The 19,789-nt window shown below is 42.7% G+C and overlaps 1 protein-coding gene across 1 annotated transcript in view; it reads left to right on the top strand.

The window, feature by feature from the left end:
* Positions 1 to 9,122, top strand: part of Slc9a4 (solute carrier family 9 member A4) — a 51,803-nt gene extending 42,681 nt beyond the window's left edge. Inside the window, exons 10-12 of the mRNA XM_034521633.2 lie at positions 2,059 to 2,190; positions 2,858 to 2,945; positions 7,608 to 9,122. Of these exons, the coding sequence (XP_034377524.1) occupies positions 2,059 to 2,190; positions 2,858 to 2,945; positions 7,608 to 7,963 (576 nt within the window). The 3' untranslated portion in view covers positions 7,964 to 9,122. The remainder of the gene's footprint in view (positions 1 to 2,058; positions 2,191 to 2,857; positions 2,946 to 7,607) is intronic.
* The last annotated feature ends 10,667 nt before the right edge of the window (positions 9,123 to 19,789 follow it).

Here is a 19,789-nt window from a genome sequence, read left to right as displayed (position 1 = left end):
CATTCAAACAACCCACCAACCAAACGAACAAAAAACCCTAACAACACACCTGTTTTTTTCCACTACCTCAAGCATTTCTAGGGTTATGAAAGTCTTCTACTTCTTCAAAGGAAAATCTCCTGGAAATGCTACCCCGAACATCTGATTATCCACTGTGTATAGTGGATGGTCTACTGCTTGAGGGATTGATATGAAGACTATAGAGGTCATCTGTTGTCCTTGCATCTGGACAGTAGGAGCAGGACTGATGGCTGGAGACATTTATCACTGTGCATAATTTAGAAGAGTCTGTCGTGGGGCTTAGTAGTCATGTCTGGGCAGGGCCAGAAAGAATATAGGGTCTGATTCTGGCCTATCCTAAGCTATAGTTGATAGGAAAGTGTGCTGGTTCCACTCTGATTCTGGACACATCTTTTAAAAACACTTCCTTTTGGTGTGTCTAAGATAGAATATACATGGGTGGGGGAGTTGAAGGTCTAATTCTGGAGATTCCCAGTGGCACAACTACAGAGACAAGGAGCCCCACAACATGGAGGGATGGAGACAGAAAGGCACACCCCAAACGTATCAAAGAATAAAGCCCAGCCCAGAGTCTAAGGAAGTGGTTCTCCTAATGCTACAACTCTTTAATACAGTTTTTTTTATGTTGTGGTGACCCCCACCCATAAAATTATTTTCATTGCTACTTCCTAACTGTAATTTTGTTACTGTTATGAGTCATGATATAAATATCGAATAACCCTGCGAAAGGGTTGTACGGAAGTATGCATTTCTATGTTCATTTCTTATCTCCGGTGATTATCTGATGGCATCTGAGAGCATGTTTCCCCAACAGACACCTGGCTGGAAGATAAGGTCTTCACACCTGGCAGGTGATGTGTGGCTTGTTGCCACCTCTCCTTACCTGTGCTTGCTGTGTTTGACTGTGAGTGGATCTTTTCCTGGGATTCCTCCTACCTTCCCTCTGAGTTGGTTAGTCATTTCTACCCCTCACTCCTGCACTTATCCCAGGGTAGAAGCTACTACTTCTACTGGGCAGCAGGCTCAGTCCAGTGAGCCTGTCCCATCAATGCGAGAGTAAGTGCCCTTCCCCATACCTCCCCAGTGATTCTAACATCTTATCTCACTTGAATGTACAGGCGAACGTCCCTGTCTACTTGGCTCCCCCAGATGGCTGTAAGCCTTTGGAAGACCTAAATTTATAATTATTCTTTTTTAATCCCCTGCTTGCTATAGCTCCTAATAGAATATCCATCTTTTTGTTATTGAAGCAATTATCTTTTTAAAAAAAGCCACGAACTAGTGGAGGACACAGGCAACAGTGACCTGATCCAGCAGAGCTTTGCAGTTTATCAGCACACACACACATATCACCGACTCCAGGAAATCAGACATTCACTGATGAACTTGAGCGAGCATCAGTGGGGATAAGAAGTTCCACTTAATCAAACATATGTTTATGGCTAGATATTGGCCTGTTATCCATGAGAGCTTTCCATTGGCTTGAGGTGAAGGCAAGAAAGAAAAGTCATTTAAAATTTGTCAGGCTGTCCTTTCTTGCTCTGGTCTGTAAGTTAACAAGTATTTTCATTGGGAAACCTCTCCCTCTCTCCCTCCCTTTGCCCCTCCCCCACGTGTGTGTGCATGTGTGTGTGTGCATATGTGTGTGTGTATGCGTGTGTGTGTGTGTATAGTCTTTAATTACAAGCAGAAACTTTGTGGAAATTTCAAAATTAGTTTTGATGTTTTTCTTATCCATTACATTTAATGGCTTAGCACTGAAAATAATCTTGGAAAGAATGTGACTGTTCAGGACAGCCACAGTGTGTGAGTGCCATAGGGAAGATTGGGGGTAGAGATAGAGTTGCTTCACCATTCACAGTCATAGCCAGGCCCGAGAGTCCTGAGTCTTTTTGCAGCCTTACTCCCACCCCACTGAAGCTTGCTCAGTCATGCTAGAGGCAAATCTGAGCTCATGCTACCTACTCTAGCTGTCTCAGACTCCACTGGAGATAACCCTGGAGTTATTACCTGACTATTATTATGCTTTACCTACAGACCCTGTCCTACAACAAATACAACCTCAAACCCCAAACGAGTGAGAAGCAAGCCAAAGAGATTCTGATTCGTCGCCAGAACACCTTGAGGGAGAGCATGCGGAAAGGCCAGAGTCTGCCCTGGGGAAAGCCGGTATGTAAGGCTATCACTAAATAACTGGGCCTGTCCTTGGGAGTACTACTTACTCAGACTTCACTTGCTACCAGAGAGATGAAAAAGCCTTAGGGGGCAACAAAGCATCCCCCCTCCTCTGGATCCAGGACTCTAGGGACTCAGGCATCTGTGAATGAAATATATTAGGGAGATGTTTTCCAAGGTATATTAGTGAATCCAAGTGGTCCCTGAGATGAGTCTACACACTAGGAGCCATGGCGGCCAAGCTCTGAATCTTCTGGAGCTCCTCCTCAGATGAAAGCTTCTAGGCCTCTCAAAAGCTTGTCTAGAAGGATTTGCTTCTGCCTAGGCTTTCAAGCCCCCTCTTCATATCACCAGTGAGCACATGGCATCTTACTAGCTAAGGCTGTATCATGCTCATCACACAGGAACTCCTGGGTAGAACAGACTCAAAGGCTGATCCTCAGTGGGGCTGTGACAGTAACTTTGGAAGGTTGACAAGGGTCCTTTCCACATTGGCAGGGCAGGGATACATATTGAGTTATGTGTCCTTTAGACACAGGTAATTAAATGTCAGTAACCCCGTGGAATGGCCCAGCAGAAAGGTGCATCCTGCCCTTTGTCTGTGTGTCAGTTGAAACTGTAGTATCATAATTCTGGATTTGTTTCTTCTTGTTACCCACAGGCAGGCACCAAGAACTTTCGATACCTCTCCTTCCCTTACAACAATCCCCAGGCAGCAAGGAGAGAGGCAGGGGCTGCTGAATCTACAGGTAACCCATGCTTGGCTGCTGCATTTCCTCCTGTGCAGGGTCTGGTGGAGATTTGGGGACCCCAGGGCCAAGAGAGACAATCAAGGCTAATATGCAGAAACATAACCAAGAACAAAATGAAGGCATTCTTTATAAATAAATTCCAGAATTTTATTTATGGGCACAGAAACTTAGATTTATTATCATTTTGTTACACACTATTATCCTCTTTTAATTTTTCTTGCCTTTCTGAGGGTAGAGATGATTAGTAGGTCACATGATCTCACCACCATGACCTCTTCCATGGTGCCTTTATAGATATGTATGCAAAAGGCTCACTCCAGGACTGTTGTAACAGGCCAATGCAATTCAAATCCGAGGTTAGCTTTTTATTGGAGGTATTTAGTCATATTTACTGATTAGTGGTTTCCCATAAAACACATAAGTGACAGTCCTAGGTATTGAAAATGTTTATTATTCCAATAAAAGCCAATTTAGCATTTTAAAAATATGTATCAAATGATCTCTACTAGAAAAGGGTAATATATAATATGATCATATGTTATGCTACCTGTATGACTTTCAAACTATGTAAAACTTTAAAAAAAATCACTTGGGGTAGTCAAATAAACCGAAGGCATAGGACCTTAAATAATTATTTGTTAAAGGCAGTATAATTATTCTTTTAAATAGGGTGTTTTGTTTGTTTGTGCTGCTCTTTGCTTTTCTTATTAAAACAGGCTTCATGTAAAACACAAATCCATCACTGGAGTAAACACACATGGAAGGAGTTAAACAGACTTTAAAGACTGGGCTGTAATCACTATAGAACATTTTAGTTAGCACCCTTCTGAAGTCCTCTCCACACACTCCTGACCTCCACAGAGGATGTCCTGATTCATGAAAGCATGGCACCACCCTGTTCATAAAATCAAACACTAGCGATCGTTTTGTCTTCCCCATCCTCAAATTTCCTAGTTCACTTGGCAGTGACCTAAAGAAGAGAGATTTCTCATCTCAGAAGACAAAAATTTAGTTGTCATTTTTAATGGTAAAATACTAGTCAGTTGCATAGAGCAAAATCATGGTTTATTTACATTCCAACCCATCTGGAGCCTTTCCTTGGAAATGGAAAAAGTCAGATAGACGTGTAAAGTTGCTTGCTGAAGTGGTGTTCCCTCCCAACACCATCTTCTTCTGGGAAATGAAATGCTAGCTTTGTGCTAAAAACCTTCCTTCTGAAGGGGTCTTTTGACTAGTAACTTTGTTTCATTCTTTTTATCTGTCCCTGATGATACTCTGGTATCATTTAATATTATGGGGGAGTTTCGCAAAGAAAAGTAAAGGAAATTGAGAAGAGAGACACAACACAGGACATTAACAGATTGGTTTTAAAATATCTTTCTTATTCTAATAACTCAAGTCTGATCTTGTCCTTTAAGTGAAAACAAGCGAGCCCCACAGCTATTTTCTGGGGTGATGATCAATACTGCAGGGCTCTGACATGGGGGCAGCCTAGCAGGTTTTGGGTGGGGATATACAAATGTAAACAAGCATTATAACAAACGGCCAAATGGTTATTCTAAATACTAACCCATGAGAAGTGTGCTTTATTCTAGAAGGTAAAATTGTTTAGCATTTGGAAATGTACTTATGTATTCGTTAGATTTAATCAGTGAAGGGACTCTAACACTTACCTGGTTATAATATTTTATCAATTCTTTGGAAACTTGCATGCAGTATATTTTGATATTTCTCCTACTTTGCCCATAGCTCATTATAGATCCCCTGTCTCGTACTGCCACCTACTCCCCAACCGAAAATATGAATGAGACACTATTAGTTGGAGGAACTTACTAAAGAAAGAGGGTTGACTAAAACTCATGAACTCACTGAAGTTGTCTGTCTGAACGAGATCGAGCCTTCTAGCATAGAGTGGGGAGTTCATGACCCCCACCCCAACTTATGAACTATAGACAGTTGATGGTTTCTGGGGGAGGAAGGGTTCATTTTCTTTAGGTCAACTGTGCTCCAGTAGATGGCCCTACAACTAGAAATATATGGGCAGAACAAATTAGAGTTGCTTAATTATGATTTAAAAATATATATATCAAAATGTATGCAAGAACAAATAACAAACAAACAAAATAGTCCCCCCCCTCCAAAAAAGGATTATGGTAGCAATCAGGATGAAATGCAGAGTCCTCAGTGTGCAGCTAAGGGTTTGATCACTTGAGAGCAACCTGTTTCCAAGTGCCAGAAGAAGAGGGATGCTCTGGGGGAATTTGGGTATCAGGCTTTCTTCAACTGTGTAGTCTCTGGCCAACCAATCTGAGTCTACAGAACCACTTTTCTTCCTGGCTGTCTTCAGGTCCGCCAAGGTTCAAATGCTCCCGACAGAATGCCCGTGAATTACATGATGGATTTAGAGACCTGCATACTCTCCTTTGCCTGTGGGGTTCATTTTGTATTACAATTATGGGGACCCTCACCTTAAAATTCCTTGTATGTGTAAGGCAGGTTTAAATTCATTGAATTAGAAAATATGCAAAAAGCTCTTGAGCAATTGACATTGGTAAAGATTACACAGAAGCATGAGCATTCTTAGTGCCATTAAACTGCACATTAAATTGTACTTAGAAATGGTTGAGCCGGGCAGTGGTGGTACACGCCTTTAATCCCAGCACTTGGGAGGCAGAGGCAGGCAGATCTCTGAGTTTGAGGCCAGTTTGGTCTACAGAGTGAGTTCCAGGACAGCCAGGACTACACAGAGAAACCCTGTCTTGAAAAACCAAAAAAAAAAAAAAAAAAGGTTGAGATGTTTAAAATGTTAAGTAAGTGTGTGTATGTGTACCTTTTATGTGCACAGATATAAAAGTTCTGCTCTCTGGGTCTGGGGCCCTAAACAGTTCACACTGGATCAAGCTAATCCCCTGTGGGTTTATCTTCACTATGTCCCAAGCAGAAGCACCTTCCCTGTTTACCTGTTTCTTATTTAGCCTTAGTATTTAAGCATGTTTGGTAGGTGGAAGGTCAAGACGCTCACATATTGCTTGGGAGGTAGCCATCTTTCTTCCTTGGGATGCCAGGCCTGGGTGCTTACTATAGGTGAGCATGTGAATGAGGACCAGGTATAGTCCATGTCCTTCCTCCTTTCAACTTCTACTTTGCAGAGAGTTTTCATATTTTGGGCAGAACTAGTTATCTTGAGTTCATCTTTGCAAGTGAAACCTCTTTTGTCAGGATCTGTAGACAGAAGTGTCCACACCTCAGAGAGGCTTCCCAGTGCCAAAGGATCTGGAGGAACTGAGGTGCAGGCTCCACTTACAGCACAAATAAAAGGAGAATTGTAAAAAAGAAAAAATGAGCAAATAGATGATGCTATTATCTTTACCTCCAGTAGAGCATCCTCTCTGTCAGTCTCCCAGCTACCTGCCTACGTGACTTGGCTGCATTTTGGAAAAAGCATCTCTGAATCAAGTACTTAAGATCTTCTTGCATCTAGTAATATATACACATTTTTGTCAATTACAAATCTTTGGGCAGACAGTGTTAATTTTATGAATGCTCTTTTAGCTTTTTCTCCTTTTGCCTTTTTAGGAGGGACTAGAAAGTGGGAGAAAAAAACCCAGGATTCTCAGGTTTACAAATAAATGCCTAAAAATATTGAAACTCTGTGGAGAGCATTTAAGGGAAAAATAAAAAAAAAACTGTAGGATGTGCATATATTATATGCAAATACTGTGTCATTTTATATGAAAGACTGAAGCATGTGTGAATCTTGGTATATTTACTTAGGATACAGAGAAGTGGCTCCCATCCTATTTGTACCAGCAGTATCATGTGAAAGTCACCTCATCTTGAACAGCTTCAGGCACTATCTATATGATATGAGGACCATAGTTTTACCCATCTCAAAGGCCATTCAGATGATTAAATGTTATAATATATGCAAATGACTATCACAGAGGCAGGCACATAGTCATTCCCCTATGAGGGTAAGCGCTCAGTTTCACCATTATCTTCATGTACCACCGTAATCTGTCCATCATCAACTGACGGGGAGCATCTGTCACAGCCTGGATCTTCTGTGGCTCCCCACCCCTCCCATCTCTGTTTCTCCAAGATTACATTTCGAAAGTCAAAGCAGTGGAACTCAGATGTAAAACTCTTAGAGAGGTAGGCATTAAACATCAAACTAAGAGCCAAGCACGTGACTCACACCTGTCACCTCACTTTGGAAGCTAACGCAGGAGGACCACTGTAAGTCCAGGGTCATCCTATGGGACAGGATGAGACCTTGCCTCAACAAAATGGAAACAGGGTAAAAGCCAAACACTTTGATGGAACCTTTGGCAGAGCATTTGCCTTGTAGAGGGTAGAGCATCTTTGTAGTACGTGATTTATGCTGCTGTGAACCCATAATTGTGAGAAGATGCTCGGCTGCTCATCTAAGGAAGAGTGGCTAAATGCACAGGTTTCCATGGATCCCCACTCGTTTGTAATACTAAGCATGCACCTCTGCCTTCTCAGTCCTCTGGGGTTGTGATGTTGAAAGGAAAAGTCAGTCTGGTGCCACGCTGAGTGCAGGAGCTGCAGTCCCGAGCATTCTTGCCATCTGGGCATGAAGTCTTAACTCTGATCTCAAATGTACTTTCCATTTCTGTCATGATGTCTTCTTAGATGATGATGGCACTGATTCAGGATTCCAGCCTTTGATGTTCAGCACACACTCAAGAGCAGGGTCCCTTCAGGAAAGGCGACCGACCCAGGCAATGATCCCAATGAAGGGGCTGCAGAGTGGAGAGAAGACGCTTAGCTTCGGCTACCGAAGCAACACCAGTCGGGAGGAACGGGCTGGATGGCATGGGATGGATGTCCTCCAGCGCAAGCCACTGTTTTATGCAGTAGATGAGGAGTATGACTCTGGAGAGCACACGGAGGAGGAGACCTCGGTAACCCTGTCCAGATGGACAGCTGAGCACAGACACAGCAGAGAGCACCACAAATCCCACAGTCCTTTGCTCCATAGGAAATAGACCATCGTCCCACAGTCCTTTGCTCCATAGGAAATAGACCATCGTTCTCAGATTGCTGCTGGTTCTTTCCTGAGTCCCATATCCTACTTTATAAAATGAAAATTCTTCCAGTCGGGAACAGTTACTAAGTTTGTGGTTTTTTTTTTTTTTTTTTTGAAACTTCCGGACACCATTCTATAGAAGTAGGGTGAGCTTTCACAGTGTACTCAAAGGCTAAGCCATGCTCTTGTGCCTTTGTAGACGAATTCTGTGTGCAGCAGAACATCGTCCTTCTCTGAGTAACCAGCCATCTCTGAGGATTACAGAAATCCATCAAGCGCTCCTGGTTTCCTCCCAGATATCAAGAGGGATGCTGGGACTTGGAGATATGTAATGACAGAAGCCAAGTAGGAAAACCCACTGCTAAGAAAAGAACAAAGATGTTTTCATTTAGAATTCATAGGAACCTTCTATCACAACCCTCTGATCCATGTCATTATGTCCAGAACTACACATGATTGGTCAGCAATTACTATCAGTTGTATGTATATGCAATTTATAATCATTTAGAGCTGGCAGGGGTCTTCATCTGGCTCAGCGCCTTGCATTTTCAAATTGAGACACATTGATAAAGGTCCCGTGGCATATTGGTCACCTTGCAAGTTGTATGCATTTGGCTTTAACATTTTTTTTAAATGAACTCCTTTATTTTCAAAGATACCATAATTTACCTCAAATGAGAGCTAAAATTTGTTGCTCACTGTTATGTTTAATCAGTGATATTGATAGACATGATTTGCCCTATAGAGGCTGATCTTACACATCTATATACTATTTTTATAATTAAAGTATTAATTTAAAATAAATTTTAACAATATAAGAGCTACGGTTTAATAACTATGGGATGAATAATAGTATTTATCTGCTGTGTGTTATAACTTGTGAAGTTCTGCTCTGGAGTTTAGTAACTATTCTTCAGTTGAGTTTTTCACAGTGGTTATTCCAAACCTAATTGGACTTGACACTTTAGCTTGCCAGTTTTACCAGCCATTCTTTACCTCTCTTCCCACCTTATGCTTTCCTTCTCTTCTGTCTCCACAACTACATGTGAATAACATTTCTGAAACGTTACTTACTCTGCCAGATAACTAGACGTATGGCAATCAATTCAATAAATACCCTTTGTCATCATTGTTGTGTTTTATAAAAAGATAGAGAGGAAGGGATATGTTTGTAGGTGGCATGGTATGGTGTGGGGCAAGGGGGTGCCTCTGCGGGCCCATGCTGAGACATCCCTTCCTCCTGAGGTACCAGCTGTCGCACAATGGATAGATGGTATAGTATAGAATGGAGTTTATTCAGGGAATGGGGAGAGGAGTTGAGAGGGGGGGCCAAGGAGAGAGGTAGAGGCCAGCCATGAGCACGTGGAGAAAGGGGGGAGGAGAATGGGAAGACAGAGGGTAAGAAACAGGAGCAAGAGGAGAAGAAATCAGGAGCAAGAGAATGAGGAGGGGGCAAACAGCCTCTTTTATACTGAGTCAGGCACACCTGGCTGTTGCCAGGTAACTGTAGAGTAGAGCCTAGAGGAAATGCCAACAATCATGGCTTTACCCATCTCTACCATGCCCATATGACTTAATCAAGCACATCTTCCAAGGCCACCAGCAAGTGCTCCCTGTTGCTAAGAACTGCCTCAACTCTCTAGGTGCCCTGTGCTCCTCGGGTGTGCGAGGGGACTTGGCTTGTCCTCTGGGCACATATGTTTAATCTTGTGACCCAAAGAATAAGGCTGTACAGTTTGATTAATTTAGCCATTTATCAGTTGTGACTTTTTCCTTGTTTTCTTTTTTATTGTGTATATTTGACTTCCACCAACTTTCCTTTCATTATTCTGATAGTGTCTTCTACATGGAAGAATATGCATAGATACTGAACAGAAGAAAACACTGTTGAGCCGGAAGGAATATTAGAGAAGGTGTCATCAGACATTACTCTTTTTCAGGTGTCAAAAGCCAGCACAGGGTCCACTTTCCCTTGGGGCGGGGGGAGGACTTGTCCTCTGTTGTGACCTAAAGCTATCAGCGGTGACCATGTGACTTTGCGCCAGACTCATACGGCATGGGTGATTTTCACCCAGGTTCCTATGGTAGAAGTAGACATGAAAATCAAAGAAGGCCACTGTTCTTTGTTCTTCAGAATCTGAACTAGAATGTGTTTTCTAAACCATACAATATCTTTATTTTAATAAAATCCAGACCCTGTCAAGTGACTATAATAAGCTCTGAGGGAGGAAGCACACATAAAACTCAGAGAAGCAGTGATCAAAGGAAGAAAGGCCTTTATGCTTCGCAGAGAGGTTAGGAGTCAGAGCCTTTAATCGGCAGCTAGAGGTACACAAGCAGAGAGTGGTCACCAGAACACACTGGTGCAAAGCTCTGTGTGCAACCGGATCTTCAGAGGCAGAAGATGGCACCTACTTTTTGGGACTCCATTTACATAGCAATAGCAACCCAAGTAACAAGGGCTCCATCCCAGAGTACTCAGTCATATCTACGGATTACAGGCATCCATTGGTTTTCTCCCAGACACCGATGGCATTCAAAAGAAAGGTCCTGGGATTTAGAGAGATGTAATAATGGTGGATGTTATTTTAAAAATTCACTGCTGAGCAAAGAGCCACATTCGACAGGCAGAGTATGAGCTCAGAGCAAAGAAGAATGGGGAGAATCCAGGCTCATTGGCAGGGAAACAATTACTCCAGAGACACTTACCTCTGACATACTATTGAGAATAAGAAGGTGAGACTCACAGCTGCAGGGCTTACTTGTCCGGCCTTATTTTGTAGAGTTGTCACTCTTACCTACAGGGGTCACATAGGACTCCTTCACCCACAGATAGTCCCCAAACCTAAATGCTAATAATTCTTGCTACATAAACATAGTTATAATAAAGTATGGTCTATAAAATAGGCACAGTCAGAGATTAGCTATAATGGTAAACAGACTAGGTGCGATGCTGTATTATTAACAACTATTTAAAAACATGAGAATTCCTCATTTCTGGAAACTTCCACTTAGTAGTTTAAGGTGGCATTTGATCATAGGTGATTGAAATTGTGGAAAGTGGGACTTGGCAACAGGGAACCCCACTCTTCCATGAAGAGCAAAGGTAAGCAAGAAACAGAAACTGTGCTAAGCTGTCTGGCTGCTTTCCTTACTCCATTACTGCCCACTGAAGGGGAGAGGCTGGACTCTCTGAATTCTGGTGAACATTCCAAGGGAAAAGATGTTTTAGGGCTGCAGTCACCCCGATTCTCTGGCCACTGAGTCCTGTAACCCAGCAACAACACAGACTGTATTTTAGTAGGTGTTGTCTTCCCAAGGCCATTGGAGACTGGAGATGGCCCCAAAGCTCCTGATTAAATAGTGACAGGTAGGTGAAGGGCCCTGTGATGCAGCTGGTGGCTCTATCAGTCTGGGGGGGGGGGCTCATTTTAAAATGGGCTCTGTGGACGTGCAGCAGGGTTTTTGTGTGTGATGTAATATTGTTTCCTGTATTCTCCTTACTGGCAGCTCATGGCAGAAGTGGATTGGGGGTTGGTTAGCAAGTGCCTGAGAATGCTCTGGATTGTGGGTTTCACCTGCGAGTTTCTCCAGCAGGTGCCAGCCTGTACAACAGAGGGAGTTTCCTCCTGGGTGTGTACCTGGGTGGGGAGGACCTTTTGACTTTTGTTCCCCATTCACTGGGAGGGAGGGAAATGACATTTGGATTCCTATCGAGGGCCTGGCTTCTCAACCACAAGCTGTCAACATTTCGAACCAGAGGCCCCAAAGAACCAAAGAACTTAACATTTTATTTTCAACCCCCCCCCAGAGACCTGAGAGAGAGAGAGAGAGAGAGAGAGAGAGAGAGAGAGAGAGAGAGAACACCAGATGGAAAATTCCCAAATTCTAGTTTCCTCCAATGAGTTTTTGCTTGTTTTTAACGATCTGAAAACAAGTTGCTAATATGAGGAGTGCTGGATATCAGTGGATTCCAAGGTTTAGTGAAGATCTTTTCCTTCCCTTCCCTTCCCTTCCCTTCCCTTCCCTTCCCTTCCCTTCTTCCCTTACCTTCCCTTCCCTTCTTCCCTTCCCTTACCTTACCTTCCCTTACCTTCTTCCCTTCCCTTCCCTTCCCTTCCCTTCCCTTCCCTTCCCTTCCCTTCCCTTCCCTTCCCTTCCCTTCCCTTCCCTTCCCTTCCCTTCCCTTCCCTTCCCTTCCCTTCCTTTCCTTTCCTTTCCTTTCCGTGTTCCTGTAACTCACAGTTTCCCACTTGAAAGCTTTTTCTCTGATATGGTAAACATTCTTCATATTTTCTCCTTTAATCTGACACGGGGCTCATAGCCCTACTCTGTCTTTCTATAAGAAGAGAAGCATTGGCTATGAGAAGGACCTTGCAACAGCAAAGTGGAGATTCTACACACTTAATTACACTTATTTCCCTTCTCCTGCGGAGGCTCTTTGCTTCTGCACTTTCCTTCTTGGACAAAACTTATGTATCCTCTGAGGTGGAGGAAATGCCACCCAATTCTTCAATGAGACTGCCATTCCTACTTGAGGGATACACGTTCATGTAGCTGTGTAGACAGCTCAAGGCTGCAGCAGCAGAAAATGCTGAATCCTGTAAGGAAGCCCCTTAAACGTCCTTTACCAACTCGGAAGCTTGCTGCTCTGCCCACTTAGATAGATATCAAATAAATATAGTTAAATCAAGATGTGGGTTCTGATGTCATTCATCAGGTAAGTGCATTGCATTCCTAAGCTGAAATTTGCCAATGGATTATAGGATATGGATTATATCCTAGTGGATTAATGGATTATAGTTCTTAGAGAGAGAACTTGAGAGTTAAATGAGATAATACATGTAATTTTCAGATTATTATTTGCCTTTGTAATGATAATTCTATTGATTGGTCTGTTATTATTTAGGCTAAAGTACATCGACTTCTAACACAAGACACTGACTGTCTGCTGCAGTGACCCAACACAGCATAAGTGACGCTTGAGGCTTGCTGAAAGGTTCTCTGGCTGAAGGAATGATGGGTACTTAGGTGGCATTTGGGAACTGTTCTCTGTGAATAGCAGCAACAGAGAACATTTAAAACCTGTATCAGCACATTGCTTGACATGTTTCATATGGAGCCAAACCTGAGCCAGGCTAATGCATCATAATGTTCAGTCAAAGTACACATACCCCACTTGCTTATTTTTAGCCAAATTTGGGACATTTGTCCTGGAAAACAACTTTAACCTTCATTTATCTTCAAATAAACTTATTAGTCTCACCTTCATCCTGCTGTGCTGGACAGGCCATGAGCAAAGGAACTTCTCTTCCTTGAGAAAATCTCACCGGGGTTTAGTCTGTCACCCTGGAACTTCTTTTCCTACAAAAGATTTCATGCCTGTCGTACAGATAATGCGGAGAAAGACACAGGTGCATTTTCAGAATAAAAGAGCTTCTGATATGTCCCGCAGTGCTCCCAAATCAGACCAATTAACATTTACAAATGTAAAAGCCAGCAAACTGTTGTTGGTGTTGTTAAAAGGTTTTGGAGATATATTTTAGCCACTAATAAAATAGGTAGTTTCTTACCTGTTTTGATTTAAACAGTTCTATCAACTGTTTAATTTCTAATGCCCTGGCCATTGAGAAAACCAAGCAGTACCAACAGAAATCTTCCCTTGTGGCTAACAGTCACAGCTGATTTCTCAGAGGGTCACTGGCCAAAAGGAGTTAACAAGAAGCCCACACAGGGCTAGTCACCCTGTGAGTGGGAGCGATGGGCCCTTTCATCTGTGAATAATTGGTTTAATAAATTTATTTTCTTCCCAGGACTCTGGTGCATTTCCAAGCCAGGAGTGCTTACATTACTGTAACAGGTCAGGGATAAAAATTTCCATTGTGCAGCCTTCTTCAAGCTAGGGTTCCTTCAAGAAAGGACAGGACTTGGGAAGTCTCCACAGCCAATTTCAAGATAGAGACATGACATTGTCCCACATACACATACAGTCTGCGGGCTGCCGACGGACCTGCTAATTAAAGCTGACAGGAAGGTGAGCTCTGGCTAAGTAAAGGGAAGGAAAGATGTGCACTCTTCTTACATCAGGTTTTTGCTTTCTGCGTTTTTATTCTCATTGGGTTTTATCTTATGCTCATGGCAACACTAGAAACAGAACCAATTAAAAAATATTAAAAGCAGAGGGTGTCCTGGTTAGTGTGGGTGCCACCAGCTTAAGGGAAGGAAGAGCCCACAGTGCTACATTTATTTTGCTTCCTGGTAGGTGTTTTTCTAAGTAAACCGGGAACAGGTGAGAGGAACTCTGGGTTTCACTAGTGTTCTGTTTCAAGCTGAAGCTACCTTTGTTTTGAATTTATGCTTCCCTGGACCGCCTTTCAGGAGGCAGCTCTGTTATCTAACTGTGCCATCTCTAAAGGGGTTGCATGCACCGGGAGGGGAGGGAACATGTCACTAGAGCCCTTAAAGCACAAATTAAACCACCATTTGGAAAGAGGGACACGGGATAAATATTCTGTCTTCCAAATGGAGCATATTCTTAGAAGGGGCAAAAGTAGACCCCATGGTATGCCCATGGTAGAAGGAGCCACAGAGTCAGTTGGTACAGACCATCAGGGCTGAAAGCATGAAGTTTAATAAACAATACTTACCACACCCCACCCACAACCCTAGAGCTGAAGTTCAAGTCTGAGTGTAGACAATGCAGCCAGTATTGCGGAGGAGGTTTCTCTCCACAGCATGTGGCGTTTCAGGCAGGGCTCAGGCAAACACATTTCAACACTGTTTCCAAAAGGAAATTGAAAACTTAAGAAGAAACTGTATCTACCTGGACTACAGGTAATTAAATTCTCCCAGGGAGAAAGGACAGACAATGGGATATTGAGCGTTGCCTAGCAGGGGATGGTTTCATAATGACTTAGGGAGAAGGGGAGGAGCTGAGGGAGAAAGGCACCATTGTGGCACTGTCACAAAGTTAGGGTAGTAGGCACAGGAGACTCAGAATTGGAAGATGGCTTTCCATCAGAGAAGTTATCAGCAAGTCTTAGAGTACAGCCTGGTGTTCTGGTTCAGCACCACAGTGTACGATCTGCAGGCTTCTGAATTCTCTCTAGGATTATAGAAGTCATTTACCTTGCAGCAGGTGACTTCCTATCCTGAGCCACCTGACACAATCCACTTAAAGCTTATGCTATAGATGCTATAGGCCCTTTTCCCCCAGTTTGGCTACATAAAAGATCGCAGGAGTGGAAGATGTGAGTCCAGACACTGGCTTCCTTACTCTCTGTGTGGACTGACAGATCCCATTAACTTCTCAAGCCAGTTCCATGTCCCTAAATTAGGGTATTGAAATCTGCTCCACCAACCTCTTGAAGGGGATCTGAGATTCCAGAGAGATTCATAGTTTTGTGAACTCAAAAGTCTAGGGTGATTTGAGTGCCTAGCTATGAATGAACAGAGGAAATCCAAGAGCCAATGGGACGAAGGCAGTAAAATATGTCAGAACTTGAATCCTGCTCTTTGGTATTGAAAACCCTCTCATATGCAAGCACTGTGCTTGATTGTTGGGAGCCGACTTTAGTAGAAAGCGGCTAGATCAACTTTGCAGCCATCTGGAACCATATACCCTGATGAAAGACTTGGTTGTCAAAAGCCTTTAACAGCTGAAGCACACTCTGATAAATATATTGTTTATCCCACATAGCTTGTTTTGCTGTTTAGTGACCTCAGCTGTATGGTGCACGTGGTAAAATGTTTTCACCTGTGTTCTCCTGCTTGTATATATAAATACCTCAGAATTCCCTTCAATAGGGGAGACATGAGAAAATAGAAGAGAGACTGAATCACACCCTGTCTTGTCTCCATTCTTCGCGTCTCTTGCCCCAAGAGCCACACTCTCTCTTGATCAGAGCACTTAGCCCCAAAAGTGTTGAGGCAAAGTGTTGAGGCAGAATGTGGGCCTCAACACTTGATAGCTGAATAGTGTGTAGTGAATGTCTTAGTTAGGGCTTCTATTGCTGTGATGAAACACTGACCAAAAAGGAAGGGAGGAAAGGGCTTATTTTGTTCACACATGACCATCACATAGGAAGTAAGGGCAAGAAATCAAACAGAGCAGGAACTTGGAGGCAGGAGCTGATGCAGCTTGCTTCCATGGCTTGCTCAGCCTGCATTCTTATGGAACTCAGAACTACAAGCCCAGGGATAGCACCACCCACAGTTATCTAGGCCTTCCCACATCAATCACGAAGCAAGAAAATGTACCACAGGCTTTCCCACAGGTCAGTCTGGTGGAGGCATTTCCTCAACTAAGGCTCCCTCTTCAAAAATGATGCTAGCTTGTGATATGTTGACAATAAACAAGCCAGTGTGCTAAAGAAAAAAATATTCAATGATTCTTGCTAAAGCATGACAAAGAAGACTTTTAAGGACAGTTATGACAGGTAAAGAGGCTGCAGTGGGATGCTATGGGGAGAGACTGGGCTGCACTGTGAAAGTAGCATAGGCAAGTGAGAATCTGTAGGGTTGGCCAAGTAGATAGGAAGTAACCACAGAGCCTCAGGAATCTGGGATCTGGTTAAACTGACCTAACAGGATTCTTGTTGAAAAAGAATCAGGTGAGCAAGTATTTTGTGGAGGATGTAGGAAATGGAGCCGAGTTGACTTGGCCCTCGGGTCAGTCAACTGGGTCTGCAAAGAAGAGCGTGGGGATGGAGGGGCAAGAGAAGTGAAGAACGGAGACAAGACAGTTGTCTGATCAAGTCTCGTTTATTGAAAGGCAATTATGGGTATATAAGCACAAGCAGGGGAGTGTAGCTGGAGACACTTAACCATGAGTGCCTTGCAGCTGGGGACACTAAACAACAAGTCCAGGATATGTCTGAGAAAAACAAGATGTTTATCAGAGTGTGCTCAGCTGTTGTGGGCTGTTTGCAAAAACATTGTGCTAGAAAAACAAGTCTCTTGTCAGGGTGGAAAAGTATCAACCTGCAAATATATGGCCCAAGATGGCTACAAAGATGATAGCTGATTTCTGCTAGGAATTGGCTCCTAACACTGAGTGAGATGTGAAAGTTGACCAGATATCAGAGCTGTGGGTTCATGCTAAAGTCACTGAGCAGGATTCTTTTCCAAGGCAGGTACCACATGAAAGTTCATAAATGGGTCTAGAGGAAGGTTTATGTTTGATCAAGGAAAAAAAACCTTTGTCCTGTGTGGGCTTTGGAGCCAGAGTATCTAGATCCATCCAGAACATATAAAAACATAAAAGTAAAAACTATGAAGCTCAAGTACAAAAGAACATTTGTCAAAGGATAACCAACGAACTCAACAATTAATGAATGACCTAATACTATGTTCAATCAACTTGAAGGAAAATTTAAACTACCACACATTTAGGCACTTGTGATTATGGTTATGAATTTAGAAGTAGATAAAAAAAGTGTTTAGATTGGGGAACAAAGAAATGAGTTGTCTCTTTCCTGAAATCAACCATTGTTTGCCTTTAGGTTAAAAAAAATTTATAATGTATAATTTACAGAGCTGTTGTTAATGGGAAGACAACAGAGCTTTAAAAAATACAGTGAAATACTAAAAAACAGTGGCTGAAGAAACGTAGAATAATCTAGAAAACTGATATGGTGAAGAAGTGAAATGGCAACCAAAGCTTTATATCTGCTAAACCTAATGGGAACAACTTCTATCCCAGAAATCTGGCTTCTCTGGCCACACATTGCTTATTTTTCAAATTTGCGTCTCTTTCAAGTCTCTCCTTTGTCTTATAGTTTCAATAGACTTGACTTTAAAGAACCTTGTTAATATATTGATATAGCTGGTTCTCAGGAGTGCCCTCCATTCAGTCTCTGTTAGCTTCATCAATGAATGCCTTTGGAAGACAACCCCTCTTCCTTCCCCCGTGGATTGTCATTATATTGATTTGTAAGCTCCACCAATGTTTGAAAGTCTGCCTTCAAAGTCAACCTACAAAGCCTTTCCCTTTTATTATGCCAGCTGTTCATTTTGATGAATTATAAACAATGGTTTGAGGAAGAAGTTGGCATGGTATCAGATTACAGTTTAGCAATGTAAAATCTGTGAGATAGTTGACAAGCTGCAGTAACCATTTGTTGGAAGCAATTTCCTCTGAATTGAGGCTAAGTTAGATGTTCTATCTTAGAGGAGAGTTCACTAAAACCCAGTTCTAAAGAGTGTCTCTTAAGGCTCAGGAGCAAACAACTCATAAGGTTCAGGCAGACCTTGAACCTTAGCAGATTCACAGGGTCCCTCATTCTCCAAAGCTATATAAGCCATATGCATAAATGAGGAGAGGAAACTGACTATTTAAATGTTTGTAAGATATGTGAGGCATGGGGGAGTCCAGGTTCTGGTCATCCTGGGTTAGACCTTTAGTGATGCATCTGTCTTTGAGTCATTTTTGCTCCTGTAAGAAACCCTAATAAATTTATTAGTTCATCAAGTGGGATTTGGATGGTGTCTTAGTCAGGGTTTCTATTCCTGAACAAACATCATGACCAAGAAGCAAGTTGGGGAGGTCTTGTGGATAGCCCAGCCTTGTATTTTGATACTAATTCTCCTTTCCTGTGAAGAACTGCAGAGGAGGTGTGAGTCATTACACAGGTGAATTCTAGTGAACCTTCTGCCCATCTTAATTTGTAAAATAAAGGTTGGAGCCAGTGATTGGGCAGAGGAAGGGGAGGTGGAGAAATAAAGGCTGGGGAGAGAAGAGAGAGAGGACGACTGGGGTAAAGGAGGTAGAAGGGTCTCATAGAAGGGAAACAGAGTAGTGTATGGGTATCTGCCCAATCTAGGCTTACAGATTATATTCATAATTACTGAGTCATGTTTTCATTAACCGGTCCTTATTGGGTTGGAGATTTCCCACTACAGGGAGGAAAGGGTTTATTCAGCTTACACTTCCACATTGCTGTTCATCACCAAAGGAAGTCAGGACTGGAATTTAAGCAGGTCAGGAAGCAGGAGCTGATGCAGAGGCCATGGAGGGATGTTACTTTCTGACTTACTTACCCTGCATTGCTCAGCTTGCTTTCTTATTGAACCCAAGACTATCAGTCCATGGATAGTACCACCCACAAGGGTCCCTCTCCCTTTGATTACTAATTGAGAAAATGCCTTACAGCTGGGTCTCATGGCGGCATTTTTCTCAACTGAAGCTCCTTTCTCTGTGAAAACTCCAGCTTGTGTCAAGTTGACACAAAACCAGCCAGTACAGATGGTATAGTTACTTTGATTTATTGTTGGTTTTCTGTCTGTGGTAAATATATGTATTTATCCTTCCCCAAGAATAGTGCTACTCAGCACAAATGGTACCCATACAGGTACAAATGGTATCAAAGATGAGTCGTGGAGGAGTGGTTAAATGACCCTTGAAGTGGGTGCTGTGAATGTAACAGTGGCTGATCTGTGTGATGGTGGGAGTGTCCAGGGGATTACAATATAGCTACCTTTCCCAGTGTAGTGTGAATTGATGTGCCTTCTTGCTGTAGTAGTGGTTGCTCCTTGTGGTGGGTTTGTGGTGTGGTTATGCAACCACATCTTAGCTTTCCAAGCATGAGATTTCATGGAGGAGAATCCTAAGATGGCCACCTTCATCTACTTGATATGGGGCCACATGCTTCCACAGTGAGTGAGTCCACTTCGTAAGTTTGGCAGTGCTTCCCACAACAGCTGATGAACTAAAGAATGCCATGAAAGTAGCATGCACAAGGTATGATCATAATCAAGTTGTAGTGTAGGTTGTGTGGATCCTTCT

Source organism: Arvicanthis niloticus, chromosome 17 (genome assembly GCF_011762505.2).
Source record: "Arvicanthis niloticus isolate mArvNil1 chromosome 17, mArvNil1.pat.X, whole genome shotgun sequence".
NCBI classification, from domain to species: Eukaryota; Metazoa; Chordata; class Mammalia; order Rodentia; family Muridae; genus Arvicanthis; species Arvicanthis niloticus.
This window is presented reverse-complemented; position numbering and strand designations above follow the sequence as displayed.